The sequence below is a fragment of the Aspergillus mulundensis genome (assembly GCF_003369625.1).
Source record: "Aspergillus mulundensis strain DSM 5745 chromosome Unknown scaffold_3, whole genome shotgun sequence".
Classification (NCBI taxonomy): Eukaryota; Fungi; Ascomycota; class Eurotiomycetes; order Eurotiales; family Aspergillaceae; genus Aspergillus; species Aspergillus mulundensis.
In genome coordinates, this window is record NW_020797891.1 from 2927129 (window position 1) to 2953833 (window position 26705).

At 52.5% G+C, this 26705-nt stretch overlaps 12 protein-coding genes across 12 annotated transcripts; 4 read left to right on the plus strand and 8 right to left on the minus strand.

Moving 5' to 3' along the window:
- Window positions 1-304: 304 nt before the first annotated feature.
- On the minus strand, window positions 305-2187 carry DSM5745_04377 (uncharacterized protein; the record flags this gene model as incomplete). Its single annotated transcript, XM_026746393.1, has 2 exons — window positions 305-1824; window positions 1881-2187. 2 exons carry the CDS (start codon window positions 2185-2187, stop codon window positions 305-307), a joined length of 1827 nt encoding a protein of 608 aa, XP_026605389.1.
- Window positions 2188-3006: 819 nt separating this feature from the next.
- DSM5745_04378 (putative C2H2 finger domain protein (Kin17)) lies at window positions 3007-4220 on the minus strand (the record flags this gene model as incomplete). Its single annotated transcript, XM_026746394.1, has 4 exons — window positions 3007-3702; window positions 3766-3946; window positions 4021-4094; window positions 4167-4220. The coding sequence occupies 4 exons, from the start codon at window positions 4218-4220 to the stop codon at window positions 3007-3009; spliced, it is 1005 nt and encodes a 334-aa protein (XP_026605390.1).
- A 399-nt stretch (window positions 4221-4619) lies between these two features.
- DSM5745_04379 (putative chromatin remodeling complex subunit (Arp9)) lies at window positions 4620-6700 on the minus strand (the record flags this gene model as incomplete). The annotated part of the gene is made up of 3 exons (XM_026746395.1): window positions 4620-5179; window positions 5229-6612; window positions 6671-6700. The coding sequence occupies 3 exons, from the start codon at window positions 6698-6700 to the stop codon at window positions 4620-4622; spliced, it is 1974 nt and encodes a 657-aa protein (XP_026605391.1).
- A 549-nt stretch (window positions 6701-7249) lies between these two features.
- Window positions 7250-7842, minus strand: nctB (negative cofactor 2 transcription regulator complex subunit NCB2; the record flags this gene model as incomplete). Its single annotated transcript, XM_026746396.1, has 3 exons — window positions 7250-7378; window positions 7443-7702; window positions 7791-7842. 3 exons carry the CDS (start codon window positions 7840-7842, stop codon window positions 7250-7252), a joined length of 441 nt encoding a protein of 146 aa, XP_026605392.1.
- An 807-nt stretch (window positions 7843-8649) lies between these two features.
- DSM5745_04381 (SDR family oxidoreductase) lies at window positions 8650-9519 on the minus strand (the record flags this gene model as incomplete). Its single annotated transcript, XM_026746397.1, has 3 exons — window positions 8650-8686; window positions 8739-9423; window positions 9483-9519. 3 exons carry the CDS (start codon window positions 9517-9519, stop codon window positions 8650-8652), a joined length of 759 nt encoding a protein of 252 aa, XP_026605393.1.
- An 861-nt stretch (window positions 9520-10380) lies between these two features.
- On the plus strand, window positions 10381-11758 carry DSM5745_04382 (NAD(P)/FAD-dependent oxidoreductase; the record flags this gene model as incomplete). The annotated part of the gene is made up of 2 exons (XM_026746398.1): window positions 10381-10841; window positions 10909-11758. The coding sequence occupies 2 exons, from the start codon at window positions 10381-10383 to the stop codon at window positions 11756-11758; spliced, it is 1311 nt and encodes a 436-aa protein (XP_026605394.1).
- A 600-nt stretch (window positions 11759-12358) lies between these two features.
- On the minus strand, window positions 12359-16315 carry DSM5745_04383 (uncharacterized protein; the record flags this gene model as incomplete). The annotated part of the gene is made up of 1 exon (XM_026746399.1): window positions 12359-16315. One exon carries the CDS (start codon window positions 16313-16315, stop codon window positions 12359-12361), a length of 3957 nt encoding a protein of 1318 aa, XP_026605395.1.
- Window positions 16316-17746: 1431 nt separating this feature from the next.
- Window positions 17747-18670, plus strand: DSM5745_04384 (tyrosine-protein phosphatase; the record flags this gene model as incomplete). The annotated part of the gene is made up of 3 exons (XM_026746400.1): window positions 17747-18118; window positions 18164-18493; window positions 18527-18670. 3 exons carry the CDS (start codon window positions 17747-17749, stop codon window positions 18668-18670), a joined length of 846 nt encoding a protein of 281 aa, XP_026605396.1.
- Window positions 18671-18812: 142 nt separating this feature from the next.
- On the minus strand, window positions 18813-19793 carry DSM5745_04385 (uncharacterized protein; the record flags this gene model as incomplete). The annotated part of the gene is made up of 1 exon (XM_026746401.1): window positions 18813-19793. The coding sequence occupies one exon, from the start codon at window positions 19791-19793 to the stop codon at window positions 18813-18815; it is 981 nt and encodes a 326-aa protein (XP_026605397.1).
- Window positions 19794-20317: 524 nt separating this feature from the next.
- On the plus strand, window positions 20318-21095 carry DSM5745_04386 (uncharacterized protein; the record flags this gene model as incomplete). Its single annotated transcript, XM_026746402.1, has 3 exons — window positions 20318-20513; window positions 20583-20905; window positions 20985-21095. 3 exons carry the CDS (start codon window positions 20318-20320, stop codon window positions 21093-21095), a joined length of 630 nt encoding a protein of 209 aa, XP_026605398.1.
- Window positions 21096-21237: 142 nt separating this feature from the next.
- Window positions 21238-22473, minus strand: DSM5745_04387 (Zn(II)2Cys6 transcription factor domain-containing protein; the record flags this gene model as incomplete). The annotated part of the gene is made up of 1 exon (XM_026746403.1): window positions 21238-22473. The coding sequence occupies one exon, from the start codon at window positions 22471-22473 to the stop codon at window positions 21238-21240; it is 1236 nt and encodes a 411-aa protein (XP_026605399.1).
- Window positions 22474-23975: 1502 nt separating this feature from the next.
- On the plus strand, window positions 23976-26683 carry DSM5745_04388 (uncharacterized protein; the record flags this gene model as incomplete). Its single annotated transcript, XM_026746404.1, has 8 exons — window positions 23976-24421; window positions 24476-24731; window positions 24777-24892; window positions 24942-25054; window positions 25104-25501; window positions 25570-25914; window positions 25961-26113; window positions 26168-26683. 8 exons carry the CDS (start codon window positions 23976-23978, stop codon window positions 26681-26683), a joined length of 2343 nt encoding a protein of 780 aa, XP_026605400.1.
- Between the last annotated feature and the right edge of the window lie 22 nt (window positions 26684-26705).

Consider the following 26705-nt stretch of genomic DNA (forward strand, 5'->3'; position numbering starts at 1 on the left):
TCTGTCGCCCCCCTACTATTCAGGTTGACTACGCTGCTCCTTCAACTCTATATTAAAGCAAATCGAGCTTTCCTAGCAGCGGATAGCTACCGGTGTATATTCAAGCCACTAGGGACATTCGACACTGAACAAGGGTCCATATTTCTTTCTCAACATACATGACATCTATACAACACAAAATACATAATGCCATCTGCATTGGAAAAGAATTCGAAGAAAGAACAAGGCCAGCTTCAGTCTATAAACCTAGAGTCGACGCTCTTCAATCTCTATCTCAATCCAACCATCCCCCTAGGGCTAGCGCTTAGTGGCGGTAGTGAGCCCTGCACTTGCCCTTGCCCCGGTTAGGGCGGGCCGTGACAGCCGCGGCCTCGCCGTCAGTGGAGGCGGGGAGCTGGGTGGCGCTGATGGCATCGACGGAGGTGGGAACGGCCTCGGTGGCACTGATGGCATCGACGGAGGTGGGCACGGCTTCGGTCTGTGTCTGGGAGACGGCTTGGGTCTCAGCGGCTACGGAGGTGGAGAGGGAGAGGGAGCCGGAGCCGGAGCCGGAGGATGCAGAGCCAGAGGCAGAGGCAGAAGCGGTAGCGGAGGCAGTAGCGGTAGCGGTAGCAGAGCCAGAGGCACCAGCAGAGGCGCTAGCGCTGCCAGATCCAGAAGAAGAGCCGGAGCCGGAGCCAGAAAGCGAGATACAAGCGAAGGAGATCTTCTTGGTTGTGGTGGAGCTGGAAGTATCCCACTCGTTGACGGTACCGTCGAGATCCCACTCCATGCTCACATACGGCCAGCAGATCTTGCTGCCGATGTTGACCATGTCACCGGCAACGTAGACGTCAGAGGAGTTGATGGCGGCTCCAACGACCGCACCGGTGCTGTCAACCTGCTGGAAGTGCGTGCCCGCGAAAGTACCACGGCAGCCCATGGCAATGAACTCATCGCAGACGGGGTCGGAGATCTCCTCCCAGGTGAGAAGGGCGTTATCGGTGCCGAAAGCAGCAGCGTGGACGTTCGTGTGGTCGGCATCACCCTCGGTGATCCAGTTGATCTGGCTGTCGGCGTCTTCAGTGCCGATGACGGAGGTAGCCTGGTCGCCGACGAGAGTCTTCTTGTCGGAGAAGAGAGCGACCGCGACGTTGCGGTTCAGGTTACGCGGGAGAACGTGGGTGTAGCCCTCGCCCATCCAGTCGTTCAGGGTGACGTCGATGGCACCGCGTGTGGGCCACGAGAAGAGGTACTTGGAGGAAGAGCCGAGCTTGACGAGCTGGGAGTAACTGCCGCCCATACCGCCCATGGGCTCACCGGAGGCACCGTTGGTTGTGTTCTCGTTCGAGACCTTGACGCCGATGTCCATCATGCCCTGGCCGTTGGTGTTCAGCCAGATGGCGCCCTGGTCCTCGGCGCACATACTGGCGAAGGGGGCTTCGGAGGCGGCTTCGAAGGCGATACCGGTGTTGTGGCTGCAGCCCCAGGTGCTGGTTGCGCCGGAGATGGTCTGGAGCTCGCCGTCGTCGTTGACGTACTGGATCGAGTCGCCGTAGTGGCCGGATGCAGAGCCGGAGTAGGCGGTCACAACGAAGTAGGCGCCGTAGAGGCCGGCGTCGGAGGAGTAGACGAGGTCACCGTTGAGATCGGGGGAGGCGAGGTAGCCTTCGCTGGACTCGACGTCGGGGCCACCGAGCCAGGTCTTCCAGGTTTGTTCGCCGTTGGTGTAGCGGTAGAGGACGGGGACGGGGGTGCTGTCGGACGGGGCGTTGGTGGTGCCGGAGGGCATGGCTTCGTTGGTGAGGAGGGCGAAGCCGTCGTTGTGAGCGACGAGTCCACCGGCTGCAGTACACGTTAGAAACTCCATCTGATACATTATGCGGGACAAGGTGAAGTACCTTCTTGACCACCAGACACAGTAACGGTAGTTCCCACAGCCTCAAAGGTGCTGGGGTCAACCTGCTGAATGTGAACACCCGACTCGCTCGAGTCCAGGTACGCAAGGTACGCCGACTCTCCATCAGGAGAGACAGCGAACGGGGTACGACGGTGGTGCTTGTACCCGGTCCAGTAGGCAGCCTCAACGGGGTTGAACGAGGACGTCAGCTCGAGAGAGTCGACGTAGGTCTCAAGGAGTGACGCATCTAGGGCAGCCGTGACGCTCTGCGCGGCAGAGAGCACCGCACCTAGAAGGAAGAGCTTCATTTTCAAAATGAATGGAAGTATATCGACCGGCGATATAGACTAAAAACGAAAGTACCAAAGGAATGACGAGCTGGCTGATCTTCAAGTCGCAGATCTGGGCAGAGATCGGGTTAATATACCATCCTCGTAGGGCGGGATGGTGGTGAGGCCATGCATATTGCTGGATGGTCCAGGCTCGTCGAGTCTCCAATCCTCAGACAAGGCTGTTTTGGATAGAGATGTTAAAATGAGGTCGAGCCCTAGGTGGTGGAGCTGCGTTTCACCATTGCGCTGGGACCGCCCCTTAAACGGGGTCTCCGTCTTTCATAAGCGGAAACTTCAAAATCCGGCTGAGATTGTTGAGGTCGATGCTTAATCAACCCGTAACTATTTGTACGATACAAAGTGAATGTGAGATTCGACTCTCGTGGGCCGTTGGGCCCATATTGATTGTGGCTGCTGACAACGGCTCCCCTGACTGCCAGATTCGGGTAAAGCCGCCACCAGGGTAATCTTAATTGAGGCTATATCCTAAGACTGCAATTAGATACAGGGATATGGGGACTAGATTCATAAGGCATGTACCAGCACTTGTCATAGTATTCGCCCTGTGAAATTCGCGGTAGCCCCGAGTCGGGACATGAAAGCAGGAGGATCCAGGGCAGAATCGTCGTGCTCCTGTCTCCGTTGAGTCGTACTCGTACTGGATATGGATAACCCAGGGCGCAGTGAGCCAGAATAATTAATGGGCCAGCCCAGACAAGGGTTTGCTGGAGCCTGGAGAGTTGTGGGGTTGAGGAAATCCTCTTGGCTCCTGGAACGGAGATGATGTGCCGCTCTTCATGAGACCTTAGGCCGCTTAGGGTTCGGCATGCCACCTCCGCCCAACCGTTTCCGCTGCATGGCCTCCATCTCCTCTTTCATAATCCGCTCCTGCTCAGACATCTTCTTGGGCGCTGCCATGACGGTTCCCTTCTTCCCGGCCAGCGGGTTTTTCTTCGCGGCGGATGCGAACACGTTCTTCGGCTTGCCATTCCCACCACCTAACGAGAGTGAAACTTTCGGCGCGGCCTGAGGGGCTTGTGTCGGTGCGGGAGAGGCAGCTGCTGAAGACTCGGGAGTTGCAGACGAGGATGCCTTCTCTTTCTCCGTCTCATCGGGTGACTGGGTTCCCGACGGCTCGGTGGTCGGTGCTGGCGAGGAGGGTTTCGCGCCGAATCCAATATTCAATTTGACCTTCTCGCCCTCTTTGCGCTGCAGATTCCTCGCCTCAGGATCGACTTCCTCCTCCTTCTCCTTTGCCCGCGCCCGCTCAACCTGCTCCTGTATCAACCGTTGTTCCCGCTCCTCGTCGCCCCGATCCTGCCGTTCCTTCTTCATGATAGCCTCCTTCCGCCGCATTTGTTCCGGACTCCGATCAATGTACGAAACGAAAAGGCCCTTCTCCGTTTCCTCGACGTGACACAGGCCCTCGCGGCCGAGGTGCGCCGCGAACTGGGAAAGACTCTTCCACTTCGTCGCGTTCATGTGAATGTGCTACAACGCCACAGGTCAGTACGCCAACGGGGAAAGCGTAGGGCAAAGAGCGGCTGGACTCACCTCCTTATCCGCAATAACCTGCTGATAAAACTGATTGATGTGCACCTTCTTCTCGCCATGTGTGGTCCGTAGCAAATCCAGGAAATTGCGGATAAACTGCCTGCTGTAGTCCTCGATATACCGCTTCGGGTCCTCGCCGATGAGTAGGACCTGTCGGACGTGGCTTTCGCTTTGGACGTGACTAAGACACAAAGAACAATCGTCAGCACCGCTCACCTCACTATCCCGTACTGCTAGTGATCGGAGTAAACTCACCATTTGAATCCGTTCTCATCGCGCATTTGGCGCTCGCATGCTTGGCAGTACCATCGTAGACGACCTAAGCCTTTCTGGATGATGTTAGTTCTTCAAGTCCATCTCAACACGGAAGCGAGCCAATGCTGAGGCGGCAGGGAACGTACAGCTTTGATCTTGTTGCCGAGCGCTTTCGTGCTTCCAGCTTCGGCGCGCGGCATTTTCACGTTCAGGTGTCAAATGGTGACGAGCGCAAGCTCTGGCAAAGTCGAGAGGCGATGAAAGTTGCGGAGTTGAAGGAGATAGCCGGTGGCGGCGATAAGTTGCTTATCCGTGAGTCACGTGTTTGTCAGCACGTGACCCTCCTTAGCAGTATAGAGAAAACCAAAAGAAAAAGCCAAAGGAGATATTTAGTATTTATATGAATACATTAACATATCTACTATATTAGACCAAACTCCGCCTATCCTATCAGCATCCTAGCAGATTGCTTTTCTGAAATAACAGACGACGCCCCATACGGTACACAATACACAAAATCACTGTAAAGAAGCAAATCTCAAGTGACCAAAGATGAAGAAAGTAAAGCCTGATACGCGTAATTTGCTTGACTCATGAGCTCACATAACATACTCATGGATCGCCGAGGGTCCATTCTCGTTGTACTCGACCCGGCTCATGAAGCCCTTACTGATACCCTGATCAATGACAAACACGACCTTAGACGCAACCTGGGCGCCCAGGAAGACAGCCTCTTCCATACCGCGGTGGCCGCCGCCGGAAGCTGGGCCGCCGGGACCGTTGAGGCCGGGTTGATTCTGCGGCGGCTGTTGAGTGGCTGTCTGCTCCTTCCATTCGGGGAAGTACTCTGGTGGTTTTACGGTGCGGACGGAGGTAGGAGTCTGCGAGTGGCCGGTGGAGCGGTGGTGGGAGAGGGGGTCGATGGATGGTGTTCCTGGAGGCATGGGGTTTCCAGAGTGGGTGGCGGCGACGAGGAGAGGGTTTACTCCTTGGCTGCCTGGGTGGTGCATTTGGCCGGGAAAGCCTGGAACGGGGGTGTTTGTCCCGCCGGTGGGAAGGGGTGTAGAGAAGTTGGAGGGAATTTCGGACGTGAAGATTGTGCCGGAGGGCGAGAGGACGAACTTTTGGGTGATTGTGCTGATGAGCGCTTGGGTGAAACCTGCAGGTGGTTAGTATGCATTGGAGATAATGTTGGTAGGTAGACTAACCCTTAACCTTGCTCCCGTTACCAACGATAATCAGCGAGTCCCATAGATCACTGCGCTTCGTAGCATCAGGCACGGCAAGGATGGTGTGGTGGATCTGAGTAGCGATATCCTCAAGAAGACCGCTTGACAGTCGCTCCCCTTTCTTCTGCATCGGTGTAGCAGAAAGGAACCGTTCGACGCTCACTTCGATATCTCTTGTCTGACGCATGAAGCGACTAGGACCGCTAGGCGCGTCCTTCTCTGGCTCCAATTTGACGAATTCTTGGTGCTGGAACGTAGCCTTCTCCTTCTTAGAGTTGGGAAGGCGGACAGGCTTCGCCGCATCAGCACCCTTCTTCGTCCCCTTGTCTTTCTCCCGCGCGGCGAGGAATTCGCTGGTGTTACCGCTGACAATAGCGGCTACGTCAAGGACGCCCTCATCTTCCTCGTTTTCTGCTGTACCATTCGCGTTCTTAGGTTGTCCATTTTCCACGCCGCCAAGTTGCGTGTTAGAACCAGCTGGCGGCCCGTTCTGGCGTGCTGTGGCGGCGGCGCCAGGTAGAGGCGTCCCCGCTGGTAGGAGCTCGGTAATGTTGCTCCGCTTGAGCTGTTCGCACATCTCTCTTGAAAATCCCTTCGAGCCCAGCAGCTCCAGCAGCCGGTCAGTCATGTAGTCACCGCCGCAACCTTCCAAGGCGACTCCCCGCCCGTGCTCATTGACCTGGAAATCCGTAACCGCAGTGACATCGACCTTGTCCTTTCCGACATCAATGACAGTCGCGGTCTGTACTCCATACCCGTAGCATACAGCGGCTGCGGAATCCATGAGGCAGAACGCAGGTGTCTTGAACTTCTCAAACACAAACTGAGTGATTGCCTCCCGATCCCGCAATGACCAGACCGGCTCGGCAACAAGCATGATAGGGGTATGGAATGGCGGACTGAGCGTGTTATACACGTGTGTTAAGAGAGCGAAGAAACACTCCCAGTCGACTATACGCCCCTTCTGCATCGGCCAGATCGCCCCTTCTTCAGACGCAATGTCTTCCTCGTAGAAAATCTCCTGCACGGTCTGGCCATTCTCACCACCTTCTTTGCCTTCTTCGCCCGCGTTCTCGGCGGCTTCAGGTTTCGTCTCGTCTGTACTCTCGGTCTTCGGCGCGTCTGCGTTTGCCGTCCCTTCCTGTGGTGGTTGGTCTTTCATCTCAACGTCCTCCTGCTCTTTTGCCGCGGTCGAGCCATTGGCGGATTTGACCTCTTGTCGCCTCTCGTGAATCTTGTACGGTTCGTATTCGCCCTTCTTCTCGCTTGGGAACATCCGGCTGGGGAAGCGCCATCGGGCGGGCGTGAACGACTCGGGGAGGCCCAGTTGCGCCAGGGTCACTTGCGATCCTGGCGCAATTATCTGGCATTATTAGCACGGATGTTTCGCTGGTCAAGGCGACAATATTCATCAAACGTACAAGAACATGCTCATCCTTGAAGGGCGGCATTTTGGCTGGTGGAGGCGGTAGTCTGAATGATGAATCTGGAGTTCCGCGGTGTTTGCTACGACTTGCGCGCGCCGGCCTCCAGGCGGCTGAGGTGCGGAACGCCAAATGCGGTTAGCGCGATCTGGGAAGCCTCCTAGAATTGAGCCTGCAATCCCGACAATTCACTAGAATTTAATTTTCTAATATAATTTCTGACGTTGAGCCGGAAGGTCAGCAGGATAGCATAGATTCTTAGGAATCTCTAGTGTACTTGCGAGGTTTGCCCATGGAGAGCGCAACGGGAGGCTAGGATATGGCAAAAATATATATTCCATCTACTGTCCTGTACACGCTACTTCAGGGCTTACGATTGATCTTACGACCACTCATACGAAGAAAAATCTGACAGAAGACACACGGCGTATGTATTTTTATTGGAAATTCGATCCTAAATGCATTCCCTTCGTGACCATTAATGAACTGAAGCCTATAACTCCGTAAACCCGATAAGTATAACTCCGTATCCGTCATGACCAGCACGAGCCCTCATTATACCCATCGCAAACTCGCTTACTCGGTGCCCTCCGGCGCAGCATGATACTTTTCTGTCGCCGAGCGAAACAGCTCCTGCTGCTGGCGAAGTAGTTCCTCCTCAGACAATCCGCTCTGCTCCATCTTGCTTTGCTTCTTCTCCCGGGACTATGAAACAGTTGTTAGCTCCTTCTCCAAGTACAGCCGGTGTTTCAAAGAGCTCCAGGCATACCTTCAACTGCTCCTTGTGCTCTTCCGCAACGGCAAGGACATCCGGGATATAATCGCCAAACCCGAGGTCACGCAGAGCCCGCTCCACATGCTCACAGGCGATAGTCTTCTTGGCTTCCTTCTCGCTGATGTCGTTCGCTTCGGAGGAAATCAGGGTAATGAATTCGACACAGCATTCCATGAGCAGGTCGCGCGCATCTTTGGAGAAGGATTGTCCGGATGAGGGGGGAAGGATCTCGGTGATGATTTTCTGGACCGTCGCTGATAGTTGCTAGTTAGCGGTAGTTGCGCGGTGCAGGCCAAGGCAGAAGATTCTGGGACGGTTTGTCGTAGAGCTGTATGTACACACCTTTAGGAAGCGACAGGTCGTCGTTTGCTTCGGTCGAGTTAGCGAGCGGCATAGTTGCGCCAAGACGCGATAGACGTACAACTAAATTCCCGGTCTGACATGGTTCCGGATATATTATATAAAAATCGCAAGAGAAAGCCGTCCGTAAGACGCGTATAAATCGGACCCGTGACAGTATGAGGTCACCAGTGTGTTGCCTCTTTGTCCGAGCTGACCCTCCCCTCGGAGCCTCTTTATCACGAAATATGGATGCGACGACGCGGAACGGAACAACCACGCGGCAGAATCCCACCGCTTACGATACTTTATCTTCGGCTGCGATTTTTTTCTGCTTCGCTTTTCTTCATCTCCCACAGAGAATTCACAATATGATGTTTTTTGAGGAATACTCGACAATTTGGCAGATCGCTGCTCACTAACTGATATGGTACGTTCAATCGGCTTTTCCCCTGTCTCCTTTTATCATGATGAACATCGTTGTCGCCCCTATCAGACCATCTCTGGTGACGTACACTGTCCAAAGCCAAACGGACTGCTGATATTAATCCTTCCTACAATTTGTGTCACTCAGCGCATTTTTGGCCACTGCTAACTGCCTGAAGATTCTAGTGGAACCTCCCCAACCGGCAACGCACTAAGAATCAATTCCGTAGCATAGGTACGACAATGACAATTTTTCTTTTCTACCTCTTTTTGTGATGAACAAACTACATTCCATGCTAAGTATGAAGGTGCGCTGCATCTGATGCTTAAGAAATGTACCTGCTTTTCATCTTTCGGCTGATCAATTTCCATTGTTCTATTCTGCTCTATGGCTTGCTTCAAGAGTCAACGCTGACTCGTCTACAGTAATCTAGTCTCATGCCTGAAAGGCCTCGAGTTGTTGATCATTCCACCTGATCCGTTCCGTTAGCTTAGCACCATCCATAGCACAATGCAGAAACTTACGAGAGGAACTTCCCGCTCAGCTCCTTGGGCGCATCAAGCACCAGTTTGGCCATGACATGTCCTGGCTGCTCGGGCTTGAGCAACTTGCCGTCCTTATGCACCGTCGTAAACTTAGAATGCACCTGCGGCTCCAGCGTCGTAGCATGGTCCTCCCTGAGCTCCCTCTGCATTTCGGTATCAACCATTCCCGGCCGAATAGAAACACTCGTAACATCCGGCTCCTCCTCACCCAGACTCAAGGCAAGGTGGTTCATCGCAGCCTTCGTAGACCCATAGAGCCCCCAACCACGGTACGCAGAGACGGCGGCACCGGAGCTCGTAAACACAATCCTGCCTTTGCTCTCGCGCAGCTTCGGCAGCGCCGCCTGGACGAACGCCACGAGGCTGAAAAAGTTTACATCGTACCCCTTCTTCCACTCCTCGATGTTTGCCGTCCCGATCTTGCCGACTTGTCCGAGGATACCGTGGTTGAGGACGAGTCCGTCGATGCGGCCGAAGCTTTTCAGCGCGAGATCAACGGCTTTCTGGGCGATCGAGAAGTCGGCGATGTCGCCGTTAAGAATCGCGACTTGGTCTTTGTATTCGGTTTTCAGGGCTTGCAGGGGCTCGACGCTTCGGGCGATCACGACGACATTGTGCGATTGAGGCGCGGAGAGGAGGTACTTGGTGATTGCGAGGCCGATGCCTGGTTGGGATCAATTAGTTTTCAGTTTCGATGGAGGAAGGCAGAGATAGCGACAGTACCTCGAGAGGCGCCGGTGACGATAATTGTCTTAACCATTATTGTAGTTTCCTGGTGTTGAAAGTGAAGCTCGAGAAGTTGTACAGAGAAAGACTGAAAGCCGCGGGAGAAAATGATGTAACTGACTCCGCGGAGGGGTCGCGGGGTCAAGCTCCCGCAACAATGCCACTGTGCCACAGCAGATAACGTACATGGATGAGCCTGGAAAATAGTCACACTACGTGCACCCGTCAGATCTATAGCCAATGCGGCTCAGATGGTCATTTCATGAGCCAATTCTTCTCTGCTAGCTACGGCTCCTTGACGTTCATCGCAACCACCCCTCTACCCCTCCATACCTATCGCACTCGTTCAAATCCGACCACCAATGGCTGATTGATAAGCCTTATGTACGGCCTGACGGAGAATGGCGCAAGCGCTCCTATCATTCCATTGAATCCATCATGTCCCTCCGTTATAAGCAATCCGGACCTCCTCCCCGGACCCAAGCAACGGCCCGGTGGCTCACCTGCGTAGGTATCCCGGCGGAAAACAGTTTCCCGAGTCCCATCTCAAGCTCTTGACTCTTAACCTGCGAGACCGGCTACCGTCCCGGTCCACCTCCAGACCCAGCACCCCAAGAAAGTTGCAGAAACCGGGACGATGGCGAAACCGACGAGCCTAGAACGAAATAGGTCAAAGAATCCGAGTCTGTCGTGCGGAGGGCGCGCCATCTCCACAATTTGCTGGCGCACATCGCACCACGCCTCTGGAGCTTGACACATTCACATTACAGCATTTGAAAATAGCAGGGTCGCTGGGCGGTATATAAGGGGGCCAATTGCTCGGTTTTGGTCAGGAAACGCAGCAGATAACGCCATTGCACCAAATTACACGATCAGAACAGAGATAGCAATCAAAATGTCCACCGTTATCCTCGGCGGGGGCATCATCGGCTCTTCAATCGCGTACTACCTCACTCAGCAAAACCCTTCAGACGCCTCGAAGATTCACATCATCGAGTCCAGCAATGAACTCTTCTCGTCCGCTTCCGGATACGCCGCCGGTTTCCTCGCAAAGGACTGGTTCGAGCCGTCGCTCCTCCCACTGGGCGAGTACTCCTTCGCGCTCCACGAGTCTCTAGCTGCTGAGCACGGCGGCGATAAGAAATGGGGGTACATGAAAGGCATGGCTTTGAGTTTGGGAAGCACGGATGCGGCGTCAGGAGGCGCCAGGGGAGACGACTGGCTACGCTCTGGCACGAGTCGCGCCGAGACGGCGACGACGAAGCCCGTCGTGCTTGCAGAGGGGCCGGAGTGGTTGACCAAGCAAAAGGCCACAGCTATTGAGAGGATTAGTGAGGAGGGGAGTGTGGCGCAGGTGTATGTTCCCTCTACTCCCTGCGTTACCCGGTACTTTATCGGATTGAAGAGCTAATGAAGAGAACAGCGACCCCCTCCGGCTCTCGCAATTCCTCCTCGACCAAGCCCTATCCCGCGGCGTAAACCTCCACCAACCCAGCACCGCAACATCCATACTCAAAGACGCCAACGGCACAATCACCGCCGTGAAGATCCTCAACCACGCCACAAAATCCTTCTCAACCCTCCCCTGCACAAACCTCATTATCGCAGCAGGCTCCTGGACACCCCGCGTCTTCAACACGCTCTTCCCATCCTCCTCCACAACATTCCCCATCTACCCGTTGGCCGGGTACTCGCTCGTCGTGCGCTCGCCACGCTACACAGCCAAGCACGAGAGCGAACTCAAGGGCGAAAGCCACGCCGTCTTCACGACACACCCGCCCTCCTGCGGCTTCAGCCCGGAGATCTTCTCGCGCGAGGGAAGCGAGATCTACATTGCTGGCTTGAATAGCCGGGAGATTCCGGTCCCCGAGCGCGTTGAGGATCTGAAAACGCAGTACTACGATGAGAAGGAGATGCGAAAACTCAAGGACGTCACCGTGCGGCTTATGGGGAAGCTGCCCGTTGGGAAGACCGAGTCCACTGATGAAATTGCCAACACGGATGATTTGGATATCCTCCGCGAGGGACTCTGTCTTCGACCCGTTGCTGAGCGCGGCGTGCCCTTTGTGACGAAGGTCAATGACTCTTCGCTTGGTGGGGCCAGAACAGCGAAGAATGGTGGTGTGTTCGTTGCGGCGGGCCATGGGCCCTGGGGTATTTCGCTGGCGCTGGGCACGGGCAGTGTTGTTGCGGATCTGGTGAGGGGGGTGAAGCCGAAGGTTGATATTGCGGGGTTGGGCGTTGGGGAGGGGACGAGCAAGGCGAAGTTGTGAGTGAGTCGAGGTTGACATTGACTGTCTAGACTTAGAATACATCATGTCCTAGACCATGGCTCAAAGATAAGATAGAGATTCGCCCAAGGCTCATTCATTACATAGATCCATATAGCCGAATAGAAATATCAGGAATGGGCCGCGTCCGTGATTTCAAAGAAAGCTGGAGGAGCTCTGATGCTCGTACTGAACACATGAGTCTAGCAGTATGGCAATGATCTACTAGGTATCAGTAGCGCAGGTTGGCTCAGGCTCTAGGTTATCAGAGTATCAGCTGCAAACTCGAAAGGAAGCTGGCGCGCAAATGCAGCCACGCTTCACGATGACATTGGAAGAGCCCAAGAATTCCTGGGTTAGTGGACATCACGAGAGCTTCTCTAACCTGGTTTATTCGGATATGTTTAGAATCCGCCATGTCAGAAACATCCGTAACCGAAGGGCAGAGCGAACATCGCCGCAGACTCTCAGGTGAGCCGCATCGACATCACCCTTGGCAGGAAAGGTAGTGCGGTCCTGGCGCGCTACCTAATGCGGACACGGGCTTGTCTGAGTGAACTGGAGGCGTAGGTAACAAACCTCGACTCCGGCGAGACGATACCGTCATGAATCTTCCGGCTGATACCGAAGCGCAAGGTCCTTCAACCATTTGACGAACTTCTCCGTGTAGATATCAGTACATTCCTCGGGCTTGAAGGCATCACTCGGAATACATAAGAACTGATGCCCGTTACATGGGTTGCGTAAGTCGAAATCTACGCCCTCGTTATACTGCGTCATGCAGGAGGCGCAAAAATCCCGATCGACGCATATGGTACAGGCGTACCGTGTACTGACAATACCTGAGCTGTCTTCGCAGCCCTCACAGTAGGTTGCCTTATGGTGGAAGGTAGGCCCGTTCCTGCTGTGCATGTTCATTGAGACAGTTTGGTCGTATACAACAGCAGCGGAGGCAGTGTCTTGCAAAACTAGGATGCAATAACCTAGAGCGAGGAGGGTCAGCAAGTCCTTCTTCCCCCCGGGCGTTATCCCTTGTGCGATCTTTCGAATGGACGCTTTGGCACGTTGTTGCCGCTCAGATTCTGTGGGTTCTCTGCAATCCTGGCACTGTGGAATAGTTGCTCGAAACTCCGCGCTCGCGTATTCCCATGGGGCCATCCCGTAAAGATCGAGAGAGTCTAAGGATGCGCTTTTGTCTAGCAAAAGCAGGATTATATCTCTGTACTCGAAGTAAAAGGCCAATTGCAAAGCTGTCCGGCCGTCGTGCCTTACTTTATCAATGTCCCCCCCGGCTTCGATCAGTGCTCTGATCAGTGGCCGCACCACTTCGATATAGCCTTCCGAAGCTGCCAAATGTAGAGGTGTCCAACCTTTGGAATTGCTTGCGGACACATCAGCACCACAGGCCAGAAGCGATACGACTATATCCTGGTAGCCATTTTCCGCGGCGCAATGTAAAGCCGTGTCTCCATCATCATCAGCTCTCGAAACCTTGGCCCCAGCTTTAAGGAGCTGTTGTATGATTTCAACCTTACCCTTCAGGGATGCCAGAATCAAAGGCGTCTCGCCGTAGAAATTTGGTAACGCAGGGTCTGCCCTACTGCTAAGCAGAAGCTTAGCTGCCTCCAGGTGACCGTGCTCGGCAGCAATATGTAGTGCAGAGTTTCCATCATTATCAACACATGTAGTCATAAGTGGTGCAGTGTTTCCATCACGATCAGGAATGGTAGTGCATGTCTCGGAATCCAGGAGAAGCTTCACTATTTTGTGGTCGCCCTGGAGAGCAGCGTAAAGGAGGGGAGTTCGCCCAGTCATCGTAGACCTGTAGAGGCATGCACCAGCTTTAATCAATACCTGACAGGTTCTGTAATGCCCACAAGACGCCGCAATGTGCAGGGCAGTGTATCCTTCGCTATCTCTTGCCTCAGTATCTGCACCAGCATCCAGCATGGCTTGAACTAAATTCTCATGCCCCTGGAGGGTTGATATATGAAGCGGCATATCTCCCTCTTCGTCAGCTAATTCAATGCTACAGCCGCTTTCAAGGAGCAGCTTAAATGTTTTTATGTCGCCAGACTGTGCAGCCCAATGCAGGCAAGTCCAGCCGTCATTATCAGCAACATCCAAGTCGACTCCCTGATCAATTAGGCGATTAATTAGAAGCCGACTGACCGAGTCACTGGCATGTTTTGCCGCTACCGACAATGGGCTGTTGCCGTCACTATCAGTGGCTGATATAGATGCCCCGCTGCTCAATAATTCGAGCGCTGCGGTCTCCTGGTCGTGTGCAGCGGCTGCATGAAGGGCACTGCCGTATCGACCATGCTCATGAATGTTGGCATTCTTTCTGAGCAGGAATTGAAGTACATCCATATTGCCCGCCACACTGGCGGCTTGCACCGGGTTCCCGTAAAAGCCACCCCCTTCGTTAATGTTCGCCATGTGTTTGCCATGTAAATCTTTGACCACTTCCAGGAACCCGAAAAGACATGCGTAATACATTCGACCACCGGGTGAAGAGCAAAAGGCTCTTAACCGGGAAGCTGCGAATACGGTATCTTCCGATGATTCAAACTCTTGGCGCCAGTTGTCCCAGTTTGGGTTTGGCTCGGCAAAGAAAGACAAAAGCTGTGGTCGTAATTTATCCCGGTGGTGCTGAGCCCTCCTAAGATGATCGTACCACTCTGACGAAGCGTACTTACGGAATGATAGGCTGCGAATAGGATTTTGGCTTTCTTCCTCGACATGCCAAGATTTGTTGTTGTTGATGTACTCGAGACAATGACGGCCCAGGTAAAATGACTGTGACATTGCATCGGAAAAGGTCTGTTGACCCAAGAGGAATTCAACCGCGGAGAAGTGAATCAAATGAACAATATGGGAATCCCACACAGTAGGTGTATTGGACGGTCGAAGTTCCAGGAAGGAGTCACATAGGGCGAGAATCTCTTCGTGAACATATTTCTCATCACGATTATCCAAGAACGTAACAGCTTCGGAAAGCTCTGCAATAGTGAGGAGGCGATTGGCAAAGACGACCCATCGTAAGATTGTTTCCGCACGCCGTCTATCAGAGTCAGAAAGATTCTGGATGTTCGACCAGTCCCTCTCGTAAATCCGGACAAGGTCAGTTGGCATTTCATCAATTGATGGATGCAGTTGATAATTTCTCTTCCGCTTCCGTGGTCGCAGGTTCCGACTCTGAAGTCGAACCATTAGAAACATACCGTCAGATTTCTCTGCCATCTGGGCTGCAATCTTCTGCTGATATTTGTCCGATTCACCCGGTAGCTTCTGAACAACGACGTGCTCTGCAAACCGCGCAACATCCGGGGCAACAAGATCCTTTGTGAGGGACAGTTCGTACAGCTTTACACCAGACCGCTTTGCATTATGAGGGCCAATCTGGGCTTTGATGTCGTCTTCGTTACGACTCACCACAAGAAGCCGAGCTGCGGATTCTGGTAGCAGGTGTACGAGCTGATCCAACACATCACCTCTGCTGCGGCTTGAATCAACCCTGGACGTACTCACCCGTGGGCACTCATCCAAACCATCTATGATAAAGATAGCACTCGGATCATGGGATAGAAGCTTCTGAAACAGGTTCCAGAGATCCGAATGCGTTGCCTTGGCTGCCTTGCATGACGGGGGCGCAGTCGGATCATGATGTTTGTCGAGGTAATGGTGTACCATCTCAAATACAGATTGATCTCGTGATACAGCTTGAATTATCCAGGCGCGAAGGACATAGATTGGGTCCCGTTGTAATTCGTTGTCCGCAGAACAGAACGCGTTATAAACTGAATTGCTGCGAGTGTCACGGAGCCTTTGAATGATAAACGCGCACAGCACAGACTTTCCGTATCCAGAAGGACCATGGATCCATAGGACCTTTGAAGACTCTCGTAATGGGCCTCTCAGCCAGGCGGCGTAGGTACGATGCTTAAGAATCCAATCGCAGGTGGTATGTAAGCGCGTTGAGCAGTATGCGTCAAAATAATCCTCAGAGATTGTTGCATCTAGCCAACGCAAGATGCGGTCAAGATTGTGCGAGCGATGTGATTCAAGCAGGGCACTTTGCAACCCTTGAGATTGGTCATATGGTAGATCCTCGAGTGGAATTAGAAGATAGAGCTTTTGTACCAGGCGATCGAAATCGTCAATTTGACGCGACAGCTTCTCAGACTCCGAAGCTGCCGACTGGAGCCTGGATCGAAGGTGCAATTCTGTGGAGGTCTGATGATTTGCATTGTCATGATAACGAGCAGTAGTATAGTCCACACCTGAGAGCACGACGCGTATTGATTTCAACAAGTCTGCAATAGCCGAGACCGCGGTCTGGTCCTGAAGCTGCCGGTGGAAAGCTGAAGCCTTCGCGAGAGCATCTCTGGCTATCCCCGTCTCCTTCCCCCATCGGTCGAATGAAACCTTTGTCGCGTCATAGCGCGATTGCAGGCTTTCGGACGAGAAATGTTCGACAGAGTGGACTGTTTTGGCCGCCACTTCATACAGCGCAAGCAGTCCGGCCACTCCCACCGTGAATCCGCTAAGCTCCATGGCGATTTGAGGAAGGTATAGTTTGAAGGACCGCAGCAAAGGAGTACTCGTGGAGACCAGCGGTAGACAAAGAGCGGGACGTGGTTCCGAATCGGAAAGGGTGGTGGAAGCTGATGAGTTTGACGCGTCTGAGGCTACCCCGCGTTGGCGAGGCTGGGGACAAGGCTGTGAGTGTCAGCTCCACCGCATTGCCAGCAAGGCTGCGAAGCACAGCGTCTCCATCTCTTTGTTGTTTGCTGCCTTGACCCCGGCCTCTTTCCTCTCCAGGCGCAAGACGTGGTGGTCAAACTGATGGCTGGACGAGTGGAGGTGGAGGAGTAAACATTGAAGTGGGGAAGGAGCTGGTGCACGTGACATCGATGTACATGGGCAGGAGTAACAGGCAGATTACCACTCAGGCTTTTCAAAAAATTTCTTCACTGATGGCCAATGGCTGGTACGCTGAAATGGCATCACAAGGATAAAACCTGCTAGACTTTCCGGCAGCAGGGCCTTCTCCGATCGCCGATACGAGAATAGTCAATGCTTTTTGGTCAAGATTCAATTGTCCTCATGTGTCCCATGGTACCTGCACGATTCCGCTCTGTTAGCTCTTTGCTTGGCCCTCGTCACTAGAGTGGTTGGTTGAAACAAGTGGTCTTGACCGTGACCTTCAGGCGCTTGTTGGCGGACTATACCCGTCACTTCGCTGAGCCCGACCGCCTGGTGGCGGTCGGTCAGCCCCAGCCATATGAAAACATTACCTCAATAAAAATATCAAATTTGTATGGGATTCCCATACAAATCTGATTTTTAGTTTTTTAATAATAACTTAACAACCACGCATCTAGGGACTTTAAAATAAAAATTTTTATATTATAATATAAAATACTTTATAAGAATATAAAATAAAAAATATATATTTTTTATCTAGTTTTTTAAATAGTATATTCCTGCACCTACATTTTTACATTTTTCTTAATAATATATTAAATTATAATATTTTTAAACTTTTAAAAAGTCTATAAAATAGAGAAAATTATTCTTTACAAAATACTTTTCTTTTTAGATTTATATATAGTCTAGTTGTGAAGTTATTATTAAAAAACTAAAAATCAAATTTGTATGGGAATCCCATACAAATTTGATATTTTTATTGAGGTGATGTTTTCATATGGCTGGGGCTGACCGACCGCCCCTCAGGGCGGTCGGGCTCAGCGAAGTGACGAGTACCTCGATATATTGAGAGCTCCACCCAATTTCCGATAAGCTCCTGACCAGGATACCTTTTCCATAAGACTTTGATCTCTAAAGGCAAGTTTTTGAATCATCTAACACCCGGGTCATCTGAACGTCCGCCCGCGGTCGTACCAAGTCACTGCGGGACCCCTTTTCGCGGCGACATTTCTTCACTTCATCTCCATATCACTTCATCCCAAACCTTGTCGCAAAATGGAGCAGTTACCCACTGTTCAAGAGTTTGTTCTGGTCTCTGGTGTACCCATTGGAATCGACGGAGTTTTCAATGTGCGCAGTTTCGGCGGCTATCCCAGCAACCTGAAGCCCAACTGCTTTACGCGAGATCGGATCATTTATCGCTCAGGCCATCTCAAAGACATTACCCAGCGTGGACTCGAGCAGGTCCGGAATCTAAGTATCTCGACAATCATTGACCTTACGAACTCCGGCGATACAAAGACACTTTTTACGGGCACTTCGAGCCTTGGCCATTGCAGAGTCGTCCACCTACCACTAGCAAAGCATGAGTTTTCCGTTCAACAGCTGGCCGAGAAGTACAAAAGATACCTTGAGCAGGGAGAGAAGGTCAGTATCCGGTTCAATTGTTATCTCATGTTCTGACATTTCCAGGCCATTGCCGAGGGCTACTTCCAGCTCCTTGTCGAAGGACACGATGTTATCGGGAACATTCTCGCATTGATACGCAACAATCCGAATGATGTGTATCTTATCCACTGTGCAATGGGCAAGGACCGGACCGGAGTGGTTTTTGCAGTTCTGCTCTCCCTAGCCGGCGTCCCCGAAGACGTTATCGCCGAGGAGTATAGTCGAAGCGAATCAGCCCTGGAAGCATCCCTGCCTGAGATTGCGACAGCGATTAAGAAAGCCATGCCGACAGTGACCGACACTGAGGCGCAGTGGAGGGCGAAGATTGTAATCCAGACGAGGTTTGTCGCCTCCGTACGTCCTGCCCTGTGACTAACTGTGTTCCAGGAAAGAGGCAATGCTGCTGATGTTGCAAATGGTGACGGAACAACTTGGTGGGATAAAGGAGTACCTGAAGACTTGCTGCGGTGTCAGCGGGGAGGATATCAAATGCCTCCAGGATATCCTAACTACTACGCGAACATACTCTAACCGAACTTCTCCTGCTATTCTTACCGCGAATTGAAGCCTTGAATCATTCTACATGGAGGCCCTGTCCTACCAACATACCAGAGTGCATTTGTTACCACTACAAAAGACAAGAACGGGCACTGCAACTACACAAACTCCCCAATTAGCCAAGCAAAGGCAACCTCTCAAAAGCCTCCTCCATCCCAACCAACCCTTCAATCCCAAGGTCCGCACTGGTAAGCACATCGTCCCCCTCAACAGAAGCCGAAAACGCCTTACCACCAACAGTCTTAAAATAAACCATCGACGTATCCAAAACATCTCCAACGACCGGCCACAGAGCTCTATAATCCTCCCTCGCAATTCTCAAAGCCCGCGCCTGCACCCCCTTAACCCTCCCAAACGTCTCGACCACATCCCCAAAGGCCCGCTCCTCAACTACACAGGAGACGATCTTCCCGGGCAGCGTCAGCTGAGGCTTCTCCAGAATAGCCTTAGCAAATAAGCCAACGTTGACCGTCTCATCACCTGCCAGCGGCATCTTCGTGCTCGGATCCACGTTGATGAACGTCACGTACGTCCGTCCCCCATCCATCCCATACACCGGACTGGGATGGTACAGCGGAACGCCCATGTTGCTTGCATAGCACCCGATCCAGAGGAAGGTTGTCTTCGCCCACAAGCCCTTCAAATTGGTCTTAATAAATTCATCGACGGCCCGCTTACTCGCGTAATACGGCACACTGACGCTCCTCCCGCTGATACGTTTCGAATCAGGCAGCGTCGACCAGATATAGTGCTCTAGGGTCGACGTTGCAGCCGCAGCTTTGGCAAGGTTGATTCCGGCTTCTGTTTCAGCGGCCATAGCCTTCTCGATACCCAGTTTGGGAAGGGATTCGAAGGGGGTTGTTACGGCGAAGATTGCGTGAGACCCGGCGAAGGCGGATATCAGGGAGGGGAGGTCGTGGACGTCGGCGCGGACGACTTCGATGCCCTTTTCGCGAAGGGCTACTGCGGCGGGGCTGGATGGGTTGCGGGTTATTGCGCGGAGCGTATAGTTTGAGTCGGGATTGGAGAGGAGGGCGTTCACCACGGATCCGCCTTGGATTCCGGTTGCGCCGATGATGGTTATGATTTTGGACATTGTTGGTAAGGTCGTTGGATCAAGGTTTGATTTGAGGGCTCTGAAATGGACTGGTGATCGCGGCGATGCTCACTGACTTGAGGGACATGCTACTGAGAGGGTACATCGGGTTTTAAGTAGACTTCCGGACTGCCTTCGAAACGGCAATGACCCTGCCACAACCATGTAAATGCGGCCCATACAGTCGACGGATTTGTCATGGATGCGGGCTTGACTAATTGTTAGTTACAACTGAAGATGCGGGCTTACTCAGGGCGTTGCGGGATTGCGGGCTGGGACTGCGGGCAAAAGTGGAGCCCCGCAAAGCCCTAAGTCGGCTCATCCACCCTGGCTTTCTGAGCAGATCGGTATCCAAAACTACATAAGGCGCAGGAGGTGCCCAAGTTACCCTCAGAACCTCACCAACCAGGAAAACTAGATTGCCATCGCCCATCATCTATTCAGCACCCATTCTCACCTTCAAAGTTCCATACGTTCCAAGCCCAACGCAGTCATCTGAATAGCCCTAAGAAGCCGAAACAGCCATGGCCATAACAGAGCTCCTCCTCCCAACCTTCAAAACAGACCCTTCGTCCATCGCAAACTTTGCATTCCAAGCCCCATCGCTCTTCGCGCACTTCCGCGGCGTCCGCGGTCTGCAATCATTCTTCCGCGGACGGATTGTAGCGGAAAATGGTGAGGCCGTTGATGGCGATAGCGGTCGCGGCGTCCTTATCTTGGGTATGTACACGCGCATACTTCCCTTGGGGCTTTCAATGCCGCTAGGTAGATATTAATGGATGAATCTAGAATGGGATGACATCTCCTCCTTCCACTCTTTCTACCCGGACTCCCCGACGTTTCAGGCGTTTCTTGCCGTCGCGAAACAGTTTGTTACGGAGAGGGAGTATCCTGAGCTTTTTGGGACTATTACGTCTTCAGTTCCGTGTGCGGAGGCGAGTGTTACGCAGATTGTTAAGGTTCTTGAGGGGCCGGAGACGGAGGAGATTTGGAACAGGCTAAGAGCGCTTCTAGAGGGTCAGGGGTTTGGGGCGGGGGGCTTTTCGAGTGCGCGGGGGATTGAGGAGCAACGGGGTTACTTTTTGGGGATGGTTGGGTGGCAGAATTTGGAGGTATGTACATTTATCTATCTACCTAAATACCGGGGTATTGGACCGGGGGCGAGTTAGGGCTGATGTGGAGGTACGATAGGACTACGAACGATCGAGAACAAGCGTTGATGTTGTTGGAGCTCTTAGGGAGCTCGGTGCTGGCGGAGTGATCCTTGATTTAGTCGTCCAAATGGAGCGTATTGCTGTCTAGCCTGCTTTCCAACATTGATCGACTATTCGGGAGAATCGCAGTACAGGAGAAGAGAGGAGAATCATTGACTAATTCGTGTACATGTACATACAATATACACATAGAAATCCCAACCCAACTCACCATTCAAATCACCAAGCACCTACATAAACCCAGCCAAATCATGAAACGCATCCACAGCCTCAACGCCCTGGCACGGCACAAGCAACAACCTCTCAAAAGCATCCAGCCGGCGCGGCTTAGAAACAAGCCAGCACTCCAGGAACTTCTCGTAGGGCATCGTCCGCTCATACCCGAGCCCTGACACTGACACTGACATTGACATTGACACTGACGCATCCGTACCCTCGCCATTCCAACACCCCACCCCCGCCGAAATCGGCAGCTTCACCAGCGTCGGCAATCCAATGCAGATCCCCTCGCGGCAAATCGAGTTCACGCCATACAGCATATAGATTACCACCACGGTGCGCCGGATACATTCGGCTGTGATCCAGGCTTGTCGGTTCTTTGGGGCAAGCTCCTGCGAGCGGGAGAGGAGTTTCAGGGCGCGCGTCATTAGGATGGTGCCCTGCTGCTCGGCTAGGGTGCGCTGTTTGAGGTTGTCGGCGTCGCTGCCGGTGCTGTGGAAAAGCCGGATTATTTGGTAGAGGAGGAGAGATTGTAGGCTCGCGAGGTCGTCGAGGAGTGGCGCTTGCCCACCTGCAGACTTGGTATGGGTTGGTTGGAGCAAGTCGTTGACCTCGGCTTCGATGACGCGGAACATCATTGCTTGATTGCCGGGACGAAGACATGAGGAAGACGAAATGCCGAATGCTGTTCGGATAGAACGAGGCATGGAGTCGCGGTAGAGCTGGTTGTGGATGAAGATTGTTTCGCCCGTTGCTGCGAAGTCGGCGGGGTAGCGGCTCAGTGTCTCGATGAGCCATTGCCAGGTTGCGTTGATTCCTTGGATGGGCTGGATTTCACCGAGGGGTCCGAGGAATTTTCTTATACTTGTTGATGGTAGGCTTGGATATGGTGGGATGCAGGTGTGCGGCAATATGACTTCAAGGTTTGATGGAGATCCATATGGAGGCGATTGGGGCTGATCGGACAAGAACAAATCTGGAATTGTGCCCGTCTCAAGGAAATCAAATGTGGAGGTATCAAATGCACTCAGGAGCGCTGTAAAAGAGTCCTCGCTGGTGCTGGCAGCTGGACCAGACGGGGCTGGAGAGCTCGTTGAGTCATTGCTCGATGGGCTACCGCTAGTTGGCGGATAAGCATATTGACAGCACTTTTTCGTCTTCCGGCAATACTCGCATGTCGGGTAGGCGAGATTGCATTTTCGCCGGCCCCTGAAGCAGGCGTTGCATGACTTGCGTCGTAAGGACATGCTGATGCAGTGGGTTGTTGTCGGATTTAAGTTCAGTGGATTGATGGAGGCCGCATCCAGGGCTGCATTACTAATGAGCTAAAAAGATATGTAAGCGCTTGGCTGAGCTAAGTATAAATTATTTGATCAATGCCATTTCATTTCTTTTCTCATACACTGGAATGTAGTTTATGTTGGCGTGGGTTTCCTCGTGGCACGGCCATGGTGTCAGACGATTTTGGCTGCAGCCTCTGTGTCATGGAAGGGTGAAGAGGATGGATTGAGTGTTGCTTTGGGAATGTCATGGAAGGGTGAAGAGGATGGATCAAGTGTTGCTTACCGTAAACATAGCTACTCCTGCGACGAGGCATCAAAAGACTACGAACGACTGCGAACGATTCTGTCGTTTTCTCTAAGATTTGGCGTAAAAGTGTTGGTTGATGCGAAGGTAGGTTCGAATTGTCGAATGATTGCTACTTCAATCTGAGAGTCAGCAGTTGGATGCGGTTGAAGATGCAATAACGATAGTATTCAGTGCGTTTCAAACGAATGACTTCTAATTTGGAACTTGCGGAGTCGATGTGGAGGATGGATGAGAGCAAGGTGGGAGATGGTCTGATATGGTAGTACCTATAGCATGGTGATGACTAAAGTTGTTGCTCTTCTCAGCTTACTGATTACTTCTAGAATGTCTTTAGTAATGCCACTGTCTGATGGTCAGTTCTAGAGTTAGAAGATAGCATAGGAACTGTTGCCCGACACACTGGAACTGGATGGACCCGAAGCGTGACAAATCCACGCAGACGGCAAGTCCTTGTTTCCAGGTATAAATTCTATCTCAGCGCACCCTCTGCACCTTCCTTTGTCAACTACCCAGGTGGTAGTAGTGGAGCAAGAGTGTCCGGTGATGCACCGTGGATTAGCCGAGTGCTAAGCACCGTGCATCATTGTACAATCTTGTTCGATTCCCTTATGATTTGTAGAATTCAGGTTTCCTGAAGGAAGTGATGATTAGCGACTGGTCCTTAAGTGCCAGATACATCAATATCTATCATGTCATATTCCGGCCCTTGGCCTGTGAACAAATTTTGTGGTGATCCAAACACGTGCAAGCGTTGAGGCCCTCAGAAGCTGTGTTTGATTCGGTACTGCATGCGTTGAACAAGATGCAGACTGCAGAAGAAACCCTTCTTTGATCCTCTTAAGCTTTAATTAGTTCCGTTAAGCTTCTGCTCATTGTTACATCCTACGATCGTAATTACTTTGTTTCTTGCAGATACTACATTTTCACTACCTGCACCACCAACTCGCCCACACAACCAAGCTGATATCTCATCACTGGATCTACGGCCTTGCTCTTATAGCTCGCTCTCTAATTCAGGGATGATGCAGATGCCTGCCTCAGGCTAGAGTCACTGGCGTGGGGGCCGGACTTACCCCGCGGATGTCAGCCTCTCCAACTCCATCCATCAACCTTCATCAGCAGGCATATTTCATCAGAGCTTCCTCTCATACTCATCTCAATGGCAGATCCTCTCTCAACAGCATCCGAGGTCATCGCCGTCCTCGAACTCAGCGGGCGCGTATCCGCCCGCCTGAACCGGATCACCAGGGAGAGCGGCAATGGCTCGCTCTCGCTGCACCCCGACGAGAAACAGGAACTCCAGGCGATGCTGATGACGTTTATGGCGAATATGCGTGCGTTCGTTGCTACATTTGAAAACGACACCTCTGGTGTTCCGCGCGACGTCATGGCCTCGTTCGAAGAGCAGTTGTATACCGCCAAAAAGCTTCTTGAGCGGCTGGTAGAGAGGCTTGGCACGGTTTCTACCTCCGACCTTTTTTCTCGAGGCATTAAGGGTGGGATTGGTGGCGGGAGGTTGTATCTTGTTCAGAGGGAGATTCGCGATGCGTTTGCGAGGATTCAGGGGATTGCACTGAGGCTGGAGGAGTTGAGGAGTGCTGTGCTGTGAGCTTTGCTCCGCAATTCGTGTCTTGATGATGGGGTTTGACCGACTGGCAGAGTTCAAATCAATGCGTCGCAGAATCGAGAGCAGGTTGCCGTTTCTGCTGAAGATGCTGCGAAGTTAGCCGCGCCGGCACCACCAAAGCTGCCCGAGAAAGAGCCACCACCTAGTGGGCCAGAGCTGACCAGTAACGTTGACTTCCCCCCGGTCGAGCACTACATGAAGGGCCTTACCTCTCGCGAGAAGCTGTATTTCTCTCGACTGGTGTTTGAAAATGGGAGGAATTATAGCTTGACGTTGAAACATCCTACGGTACGCTCGGAAGACACCAGAGATATAAGCTGACGATGTGTCTAGGACACATCTTTATCTCCTTCTGATGCGCAAGATATATCAAGCCTTGCGGCCATCCAAAGGTGGTGCGAGGAGTCGACCACCCCCGCGACCACCGAGGATGTTTCTTTTCGACTTTTGTAGGACATACTACCCAGCAAGTCATCTTATATGGTGCTGATGATGCAGCATCTGCGGCAAGGCAAAAGCCCCAGGAGGCATCTCGTTGCCGCAGAAAGTATTTGCTGCGATCATGGAACGGCTGAATTTACCACGCAGCTTCTTTCAGCTCTTGCTAAGTGGTGAGTGTGATATCAATTCCCAGCCTCCATGTCTAAGTAAGGACTCTAGGCACTTCGAAGCTCGTCAAGGAAGACAGCCTAACTGGTTCTAAGACGTCCGGTAATACCGAGTATCTGAGCCTTCATCATCCGCTGATTTATTCAGGCTTTGCCTTCCGCACGCCACTATCTCGAACCGAAGACTGGACCCTGGCTCTCCACTGCGACACCTCTTCTCACATCATCAACGGCTTAGTCCACGGACTCCAAGGCGACGAGAGGTCCGCTTTGCTCAGTTATGTGTCCGATGCGGCGAAGGACGCTTGCCATCCGATGTTGCTCCCTATTATTCTTTGTGAGATGCTAGCAACAGCCGATGCAAACGGCATCCGCGCGAACGGATTCGAGCTGGCCAAGGTGGAATTTAGGACAAATTTCTCAGGCTTCTATCAGATTAATACGGCTATGGTAGGTTCAATGAATTGTCTCTATTACCTATATTGGGACATGAGAATACCGACTAAAGCATTGTCCAGGATGGATCAGGCAATACACCCGAAAAAGAATTTGCGGAGATGACTCGAATGCTCAATTATATCATCTCTCGTCTGGCATTTCACGAGATGCGCATGCACGCCAATATGGCGCTGACGCGGCAGATTCGAGAGCACATGTCTGCTATCAAAGCCGAGCTTGATACATTGTTAAAAGTCCCGGAAAGCAATAAGGACTCTACCCCGAACTCAGGCCCGTGGATGCAGGTTGTGAACGGTGCATCGCGTAGGCTGACGCAGCGCGTCAAGCACTTGGAAGCCGAGCATGAGGCTCTTCTGCTTGAGATAGCCTGTCACCAGAAGATCGCCCAGAGCCAATTGCAGATTGTAAGTACCGCAACCGTTCAGTTACAATCACTACTAAGTTCGACAGGTATACAACCTTATCGCCCAGCGCGATAACAAGGATAACCTGAAGATGGCCGAGATATCAACCAGGATTGCGAATACAACTAAGAACGACAGTTATGCTATGCGCACCCTTGCCCTCATGAGCGTTGTCTTTCTTCCGGCTACCTTTATCGCGGTAAAGTCTTTGAATCGAGACCCAGTTCAGACCTCACTGACATAATATGTATAGTCATTCTTCTCGATGGATATGTTCGACTGGCAGGCTCCCACTGGCAGCAGCATTGTGACGCCGCGCTTGTGGATCTACTGGGCCATCACGGCCCCGCTTACGCTTCTCGTCGCCGCTATCTGGCTTGTCCTGTATAGGCGACATCTAGGCCGCGAAGACGAGTTCCCGTTTGCAGCGAGACTTGGACGGTCCTCTTCAGACACACCTTCGTGGTTTGGTGCTCCGGGTACAACGAAGGCGCCTTCACGACCGGTTGAGTCCGGCCAGCAAAGCCGTAAAAGGGCTCCGCATGCATCACTAACGTCAAGGCTTGGGGCTCTTGTTGGGATAAAACCAGATCGCGGAAGCAAGTACGAGAAGGAGGATGAGCTCGATATACAAGAGACGGAGATTGGGACTGGCATTGGCACTAGTAGCGCGCCTGGTGCAGGGCTGTCGTCAAGAGGAAACGGAGAGCTAAAGTCATTTGATCGACCCCGCAGGGTGAATACCGTTATTCAGGGCCCGCGGCGGTAATTTGATTGAATCATATAGATCG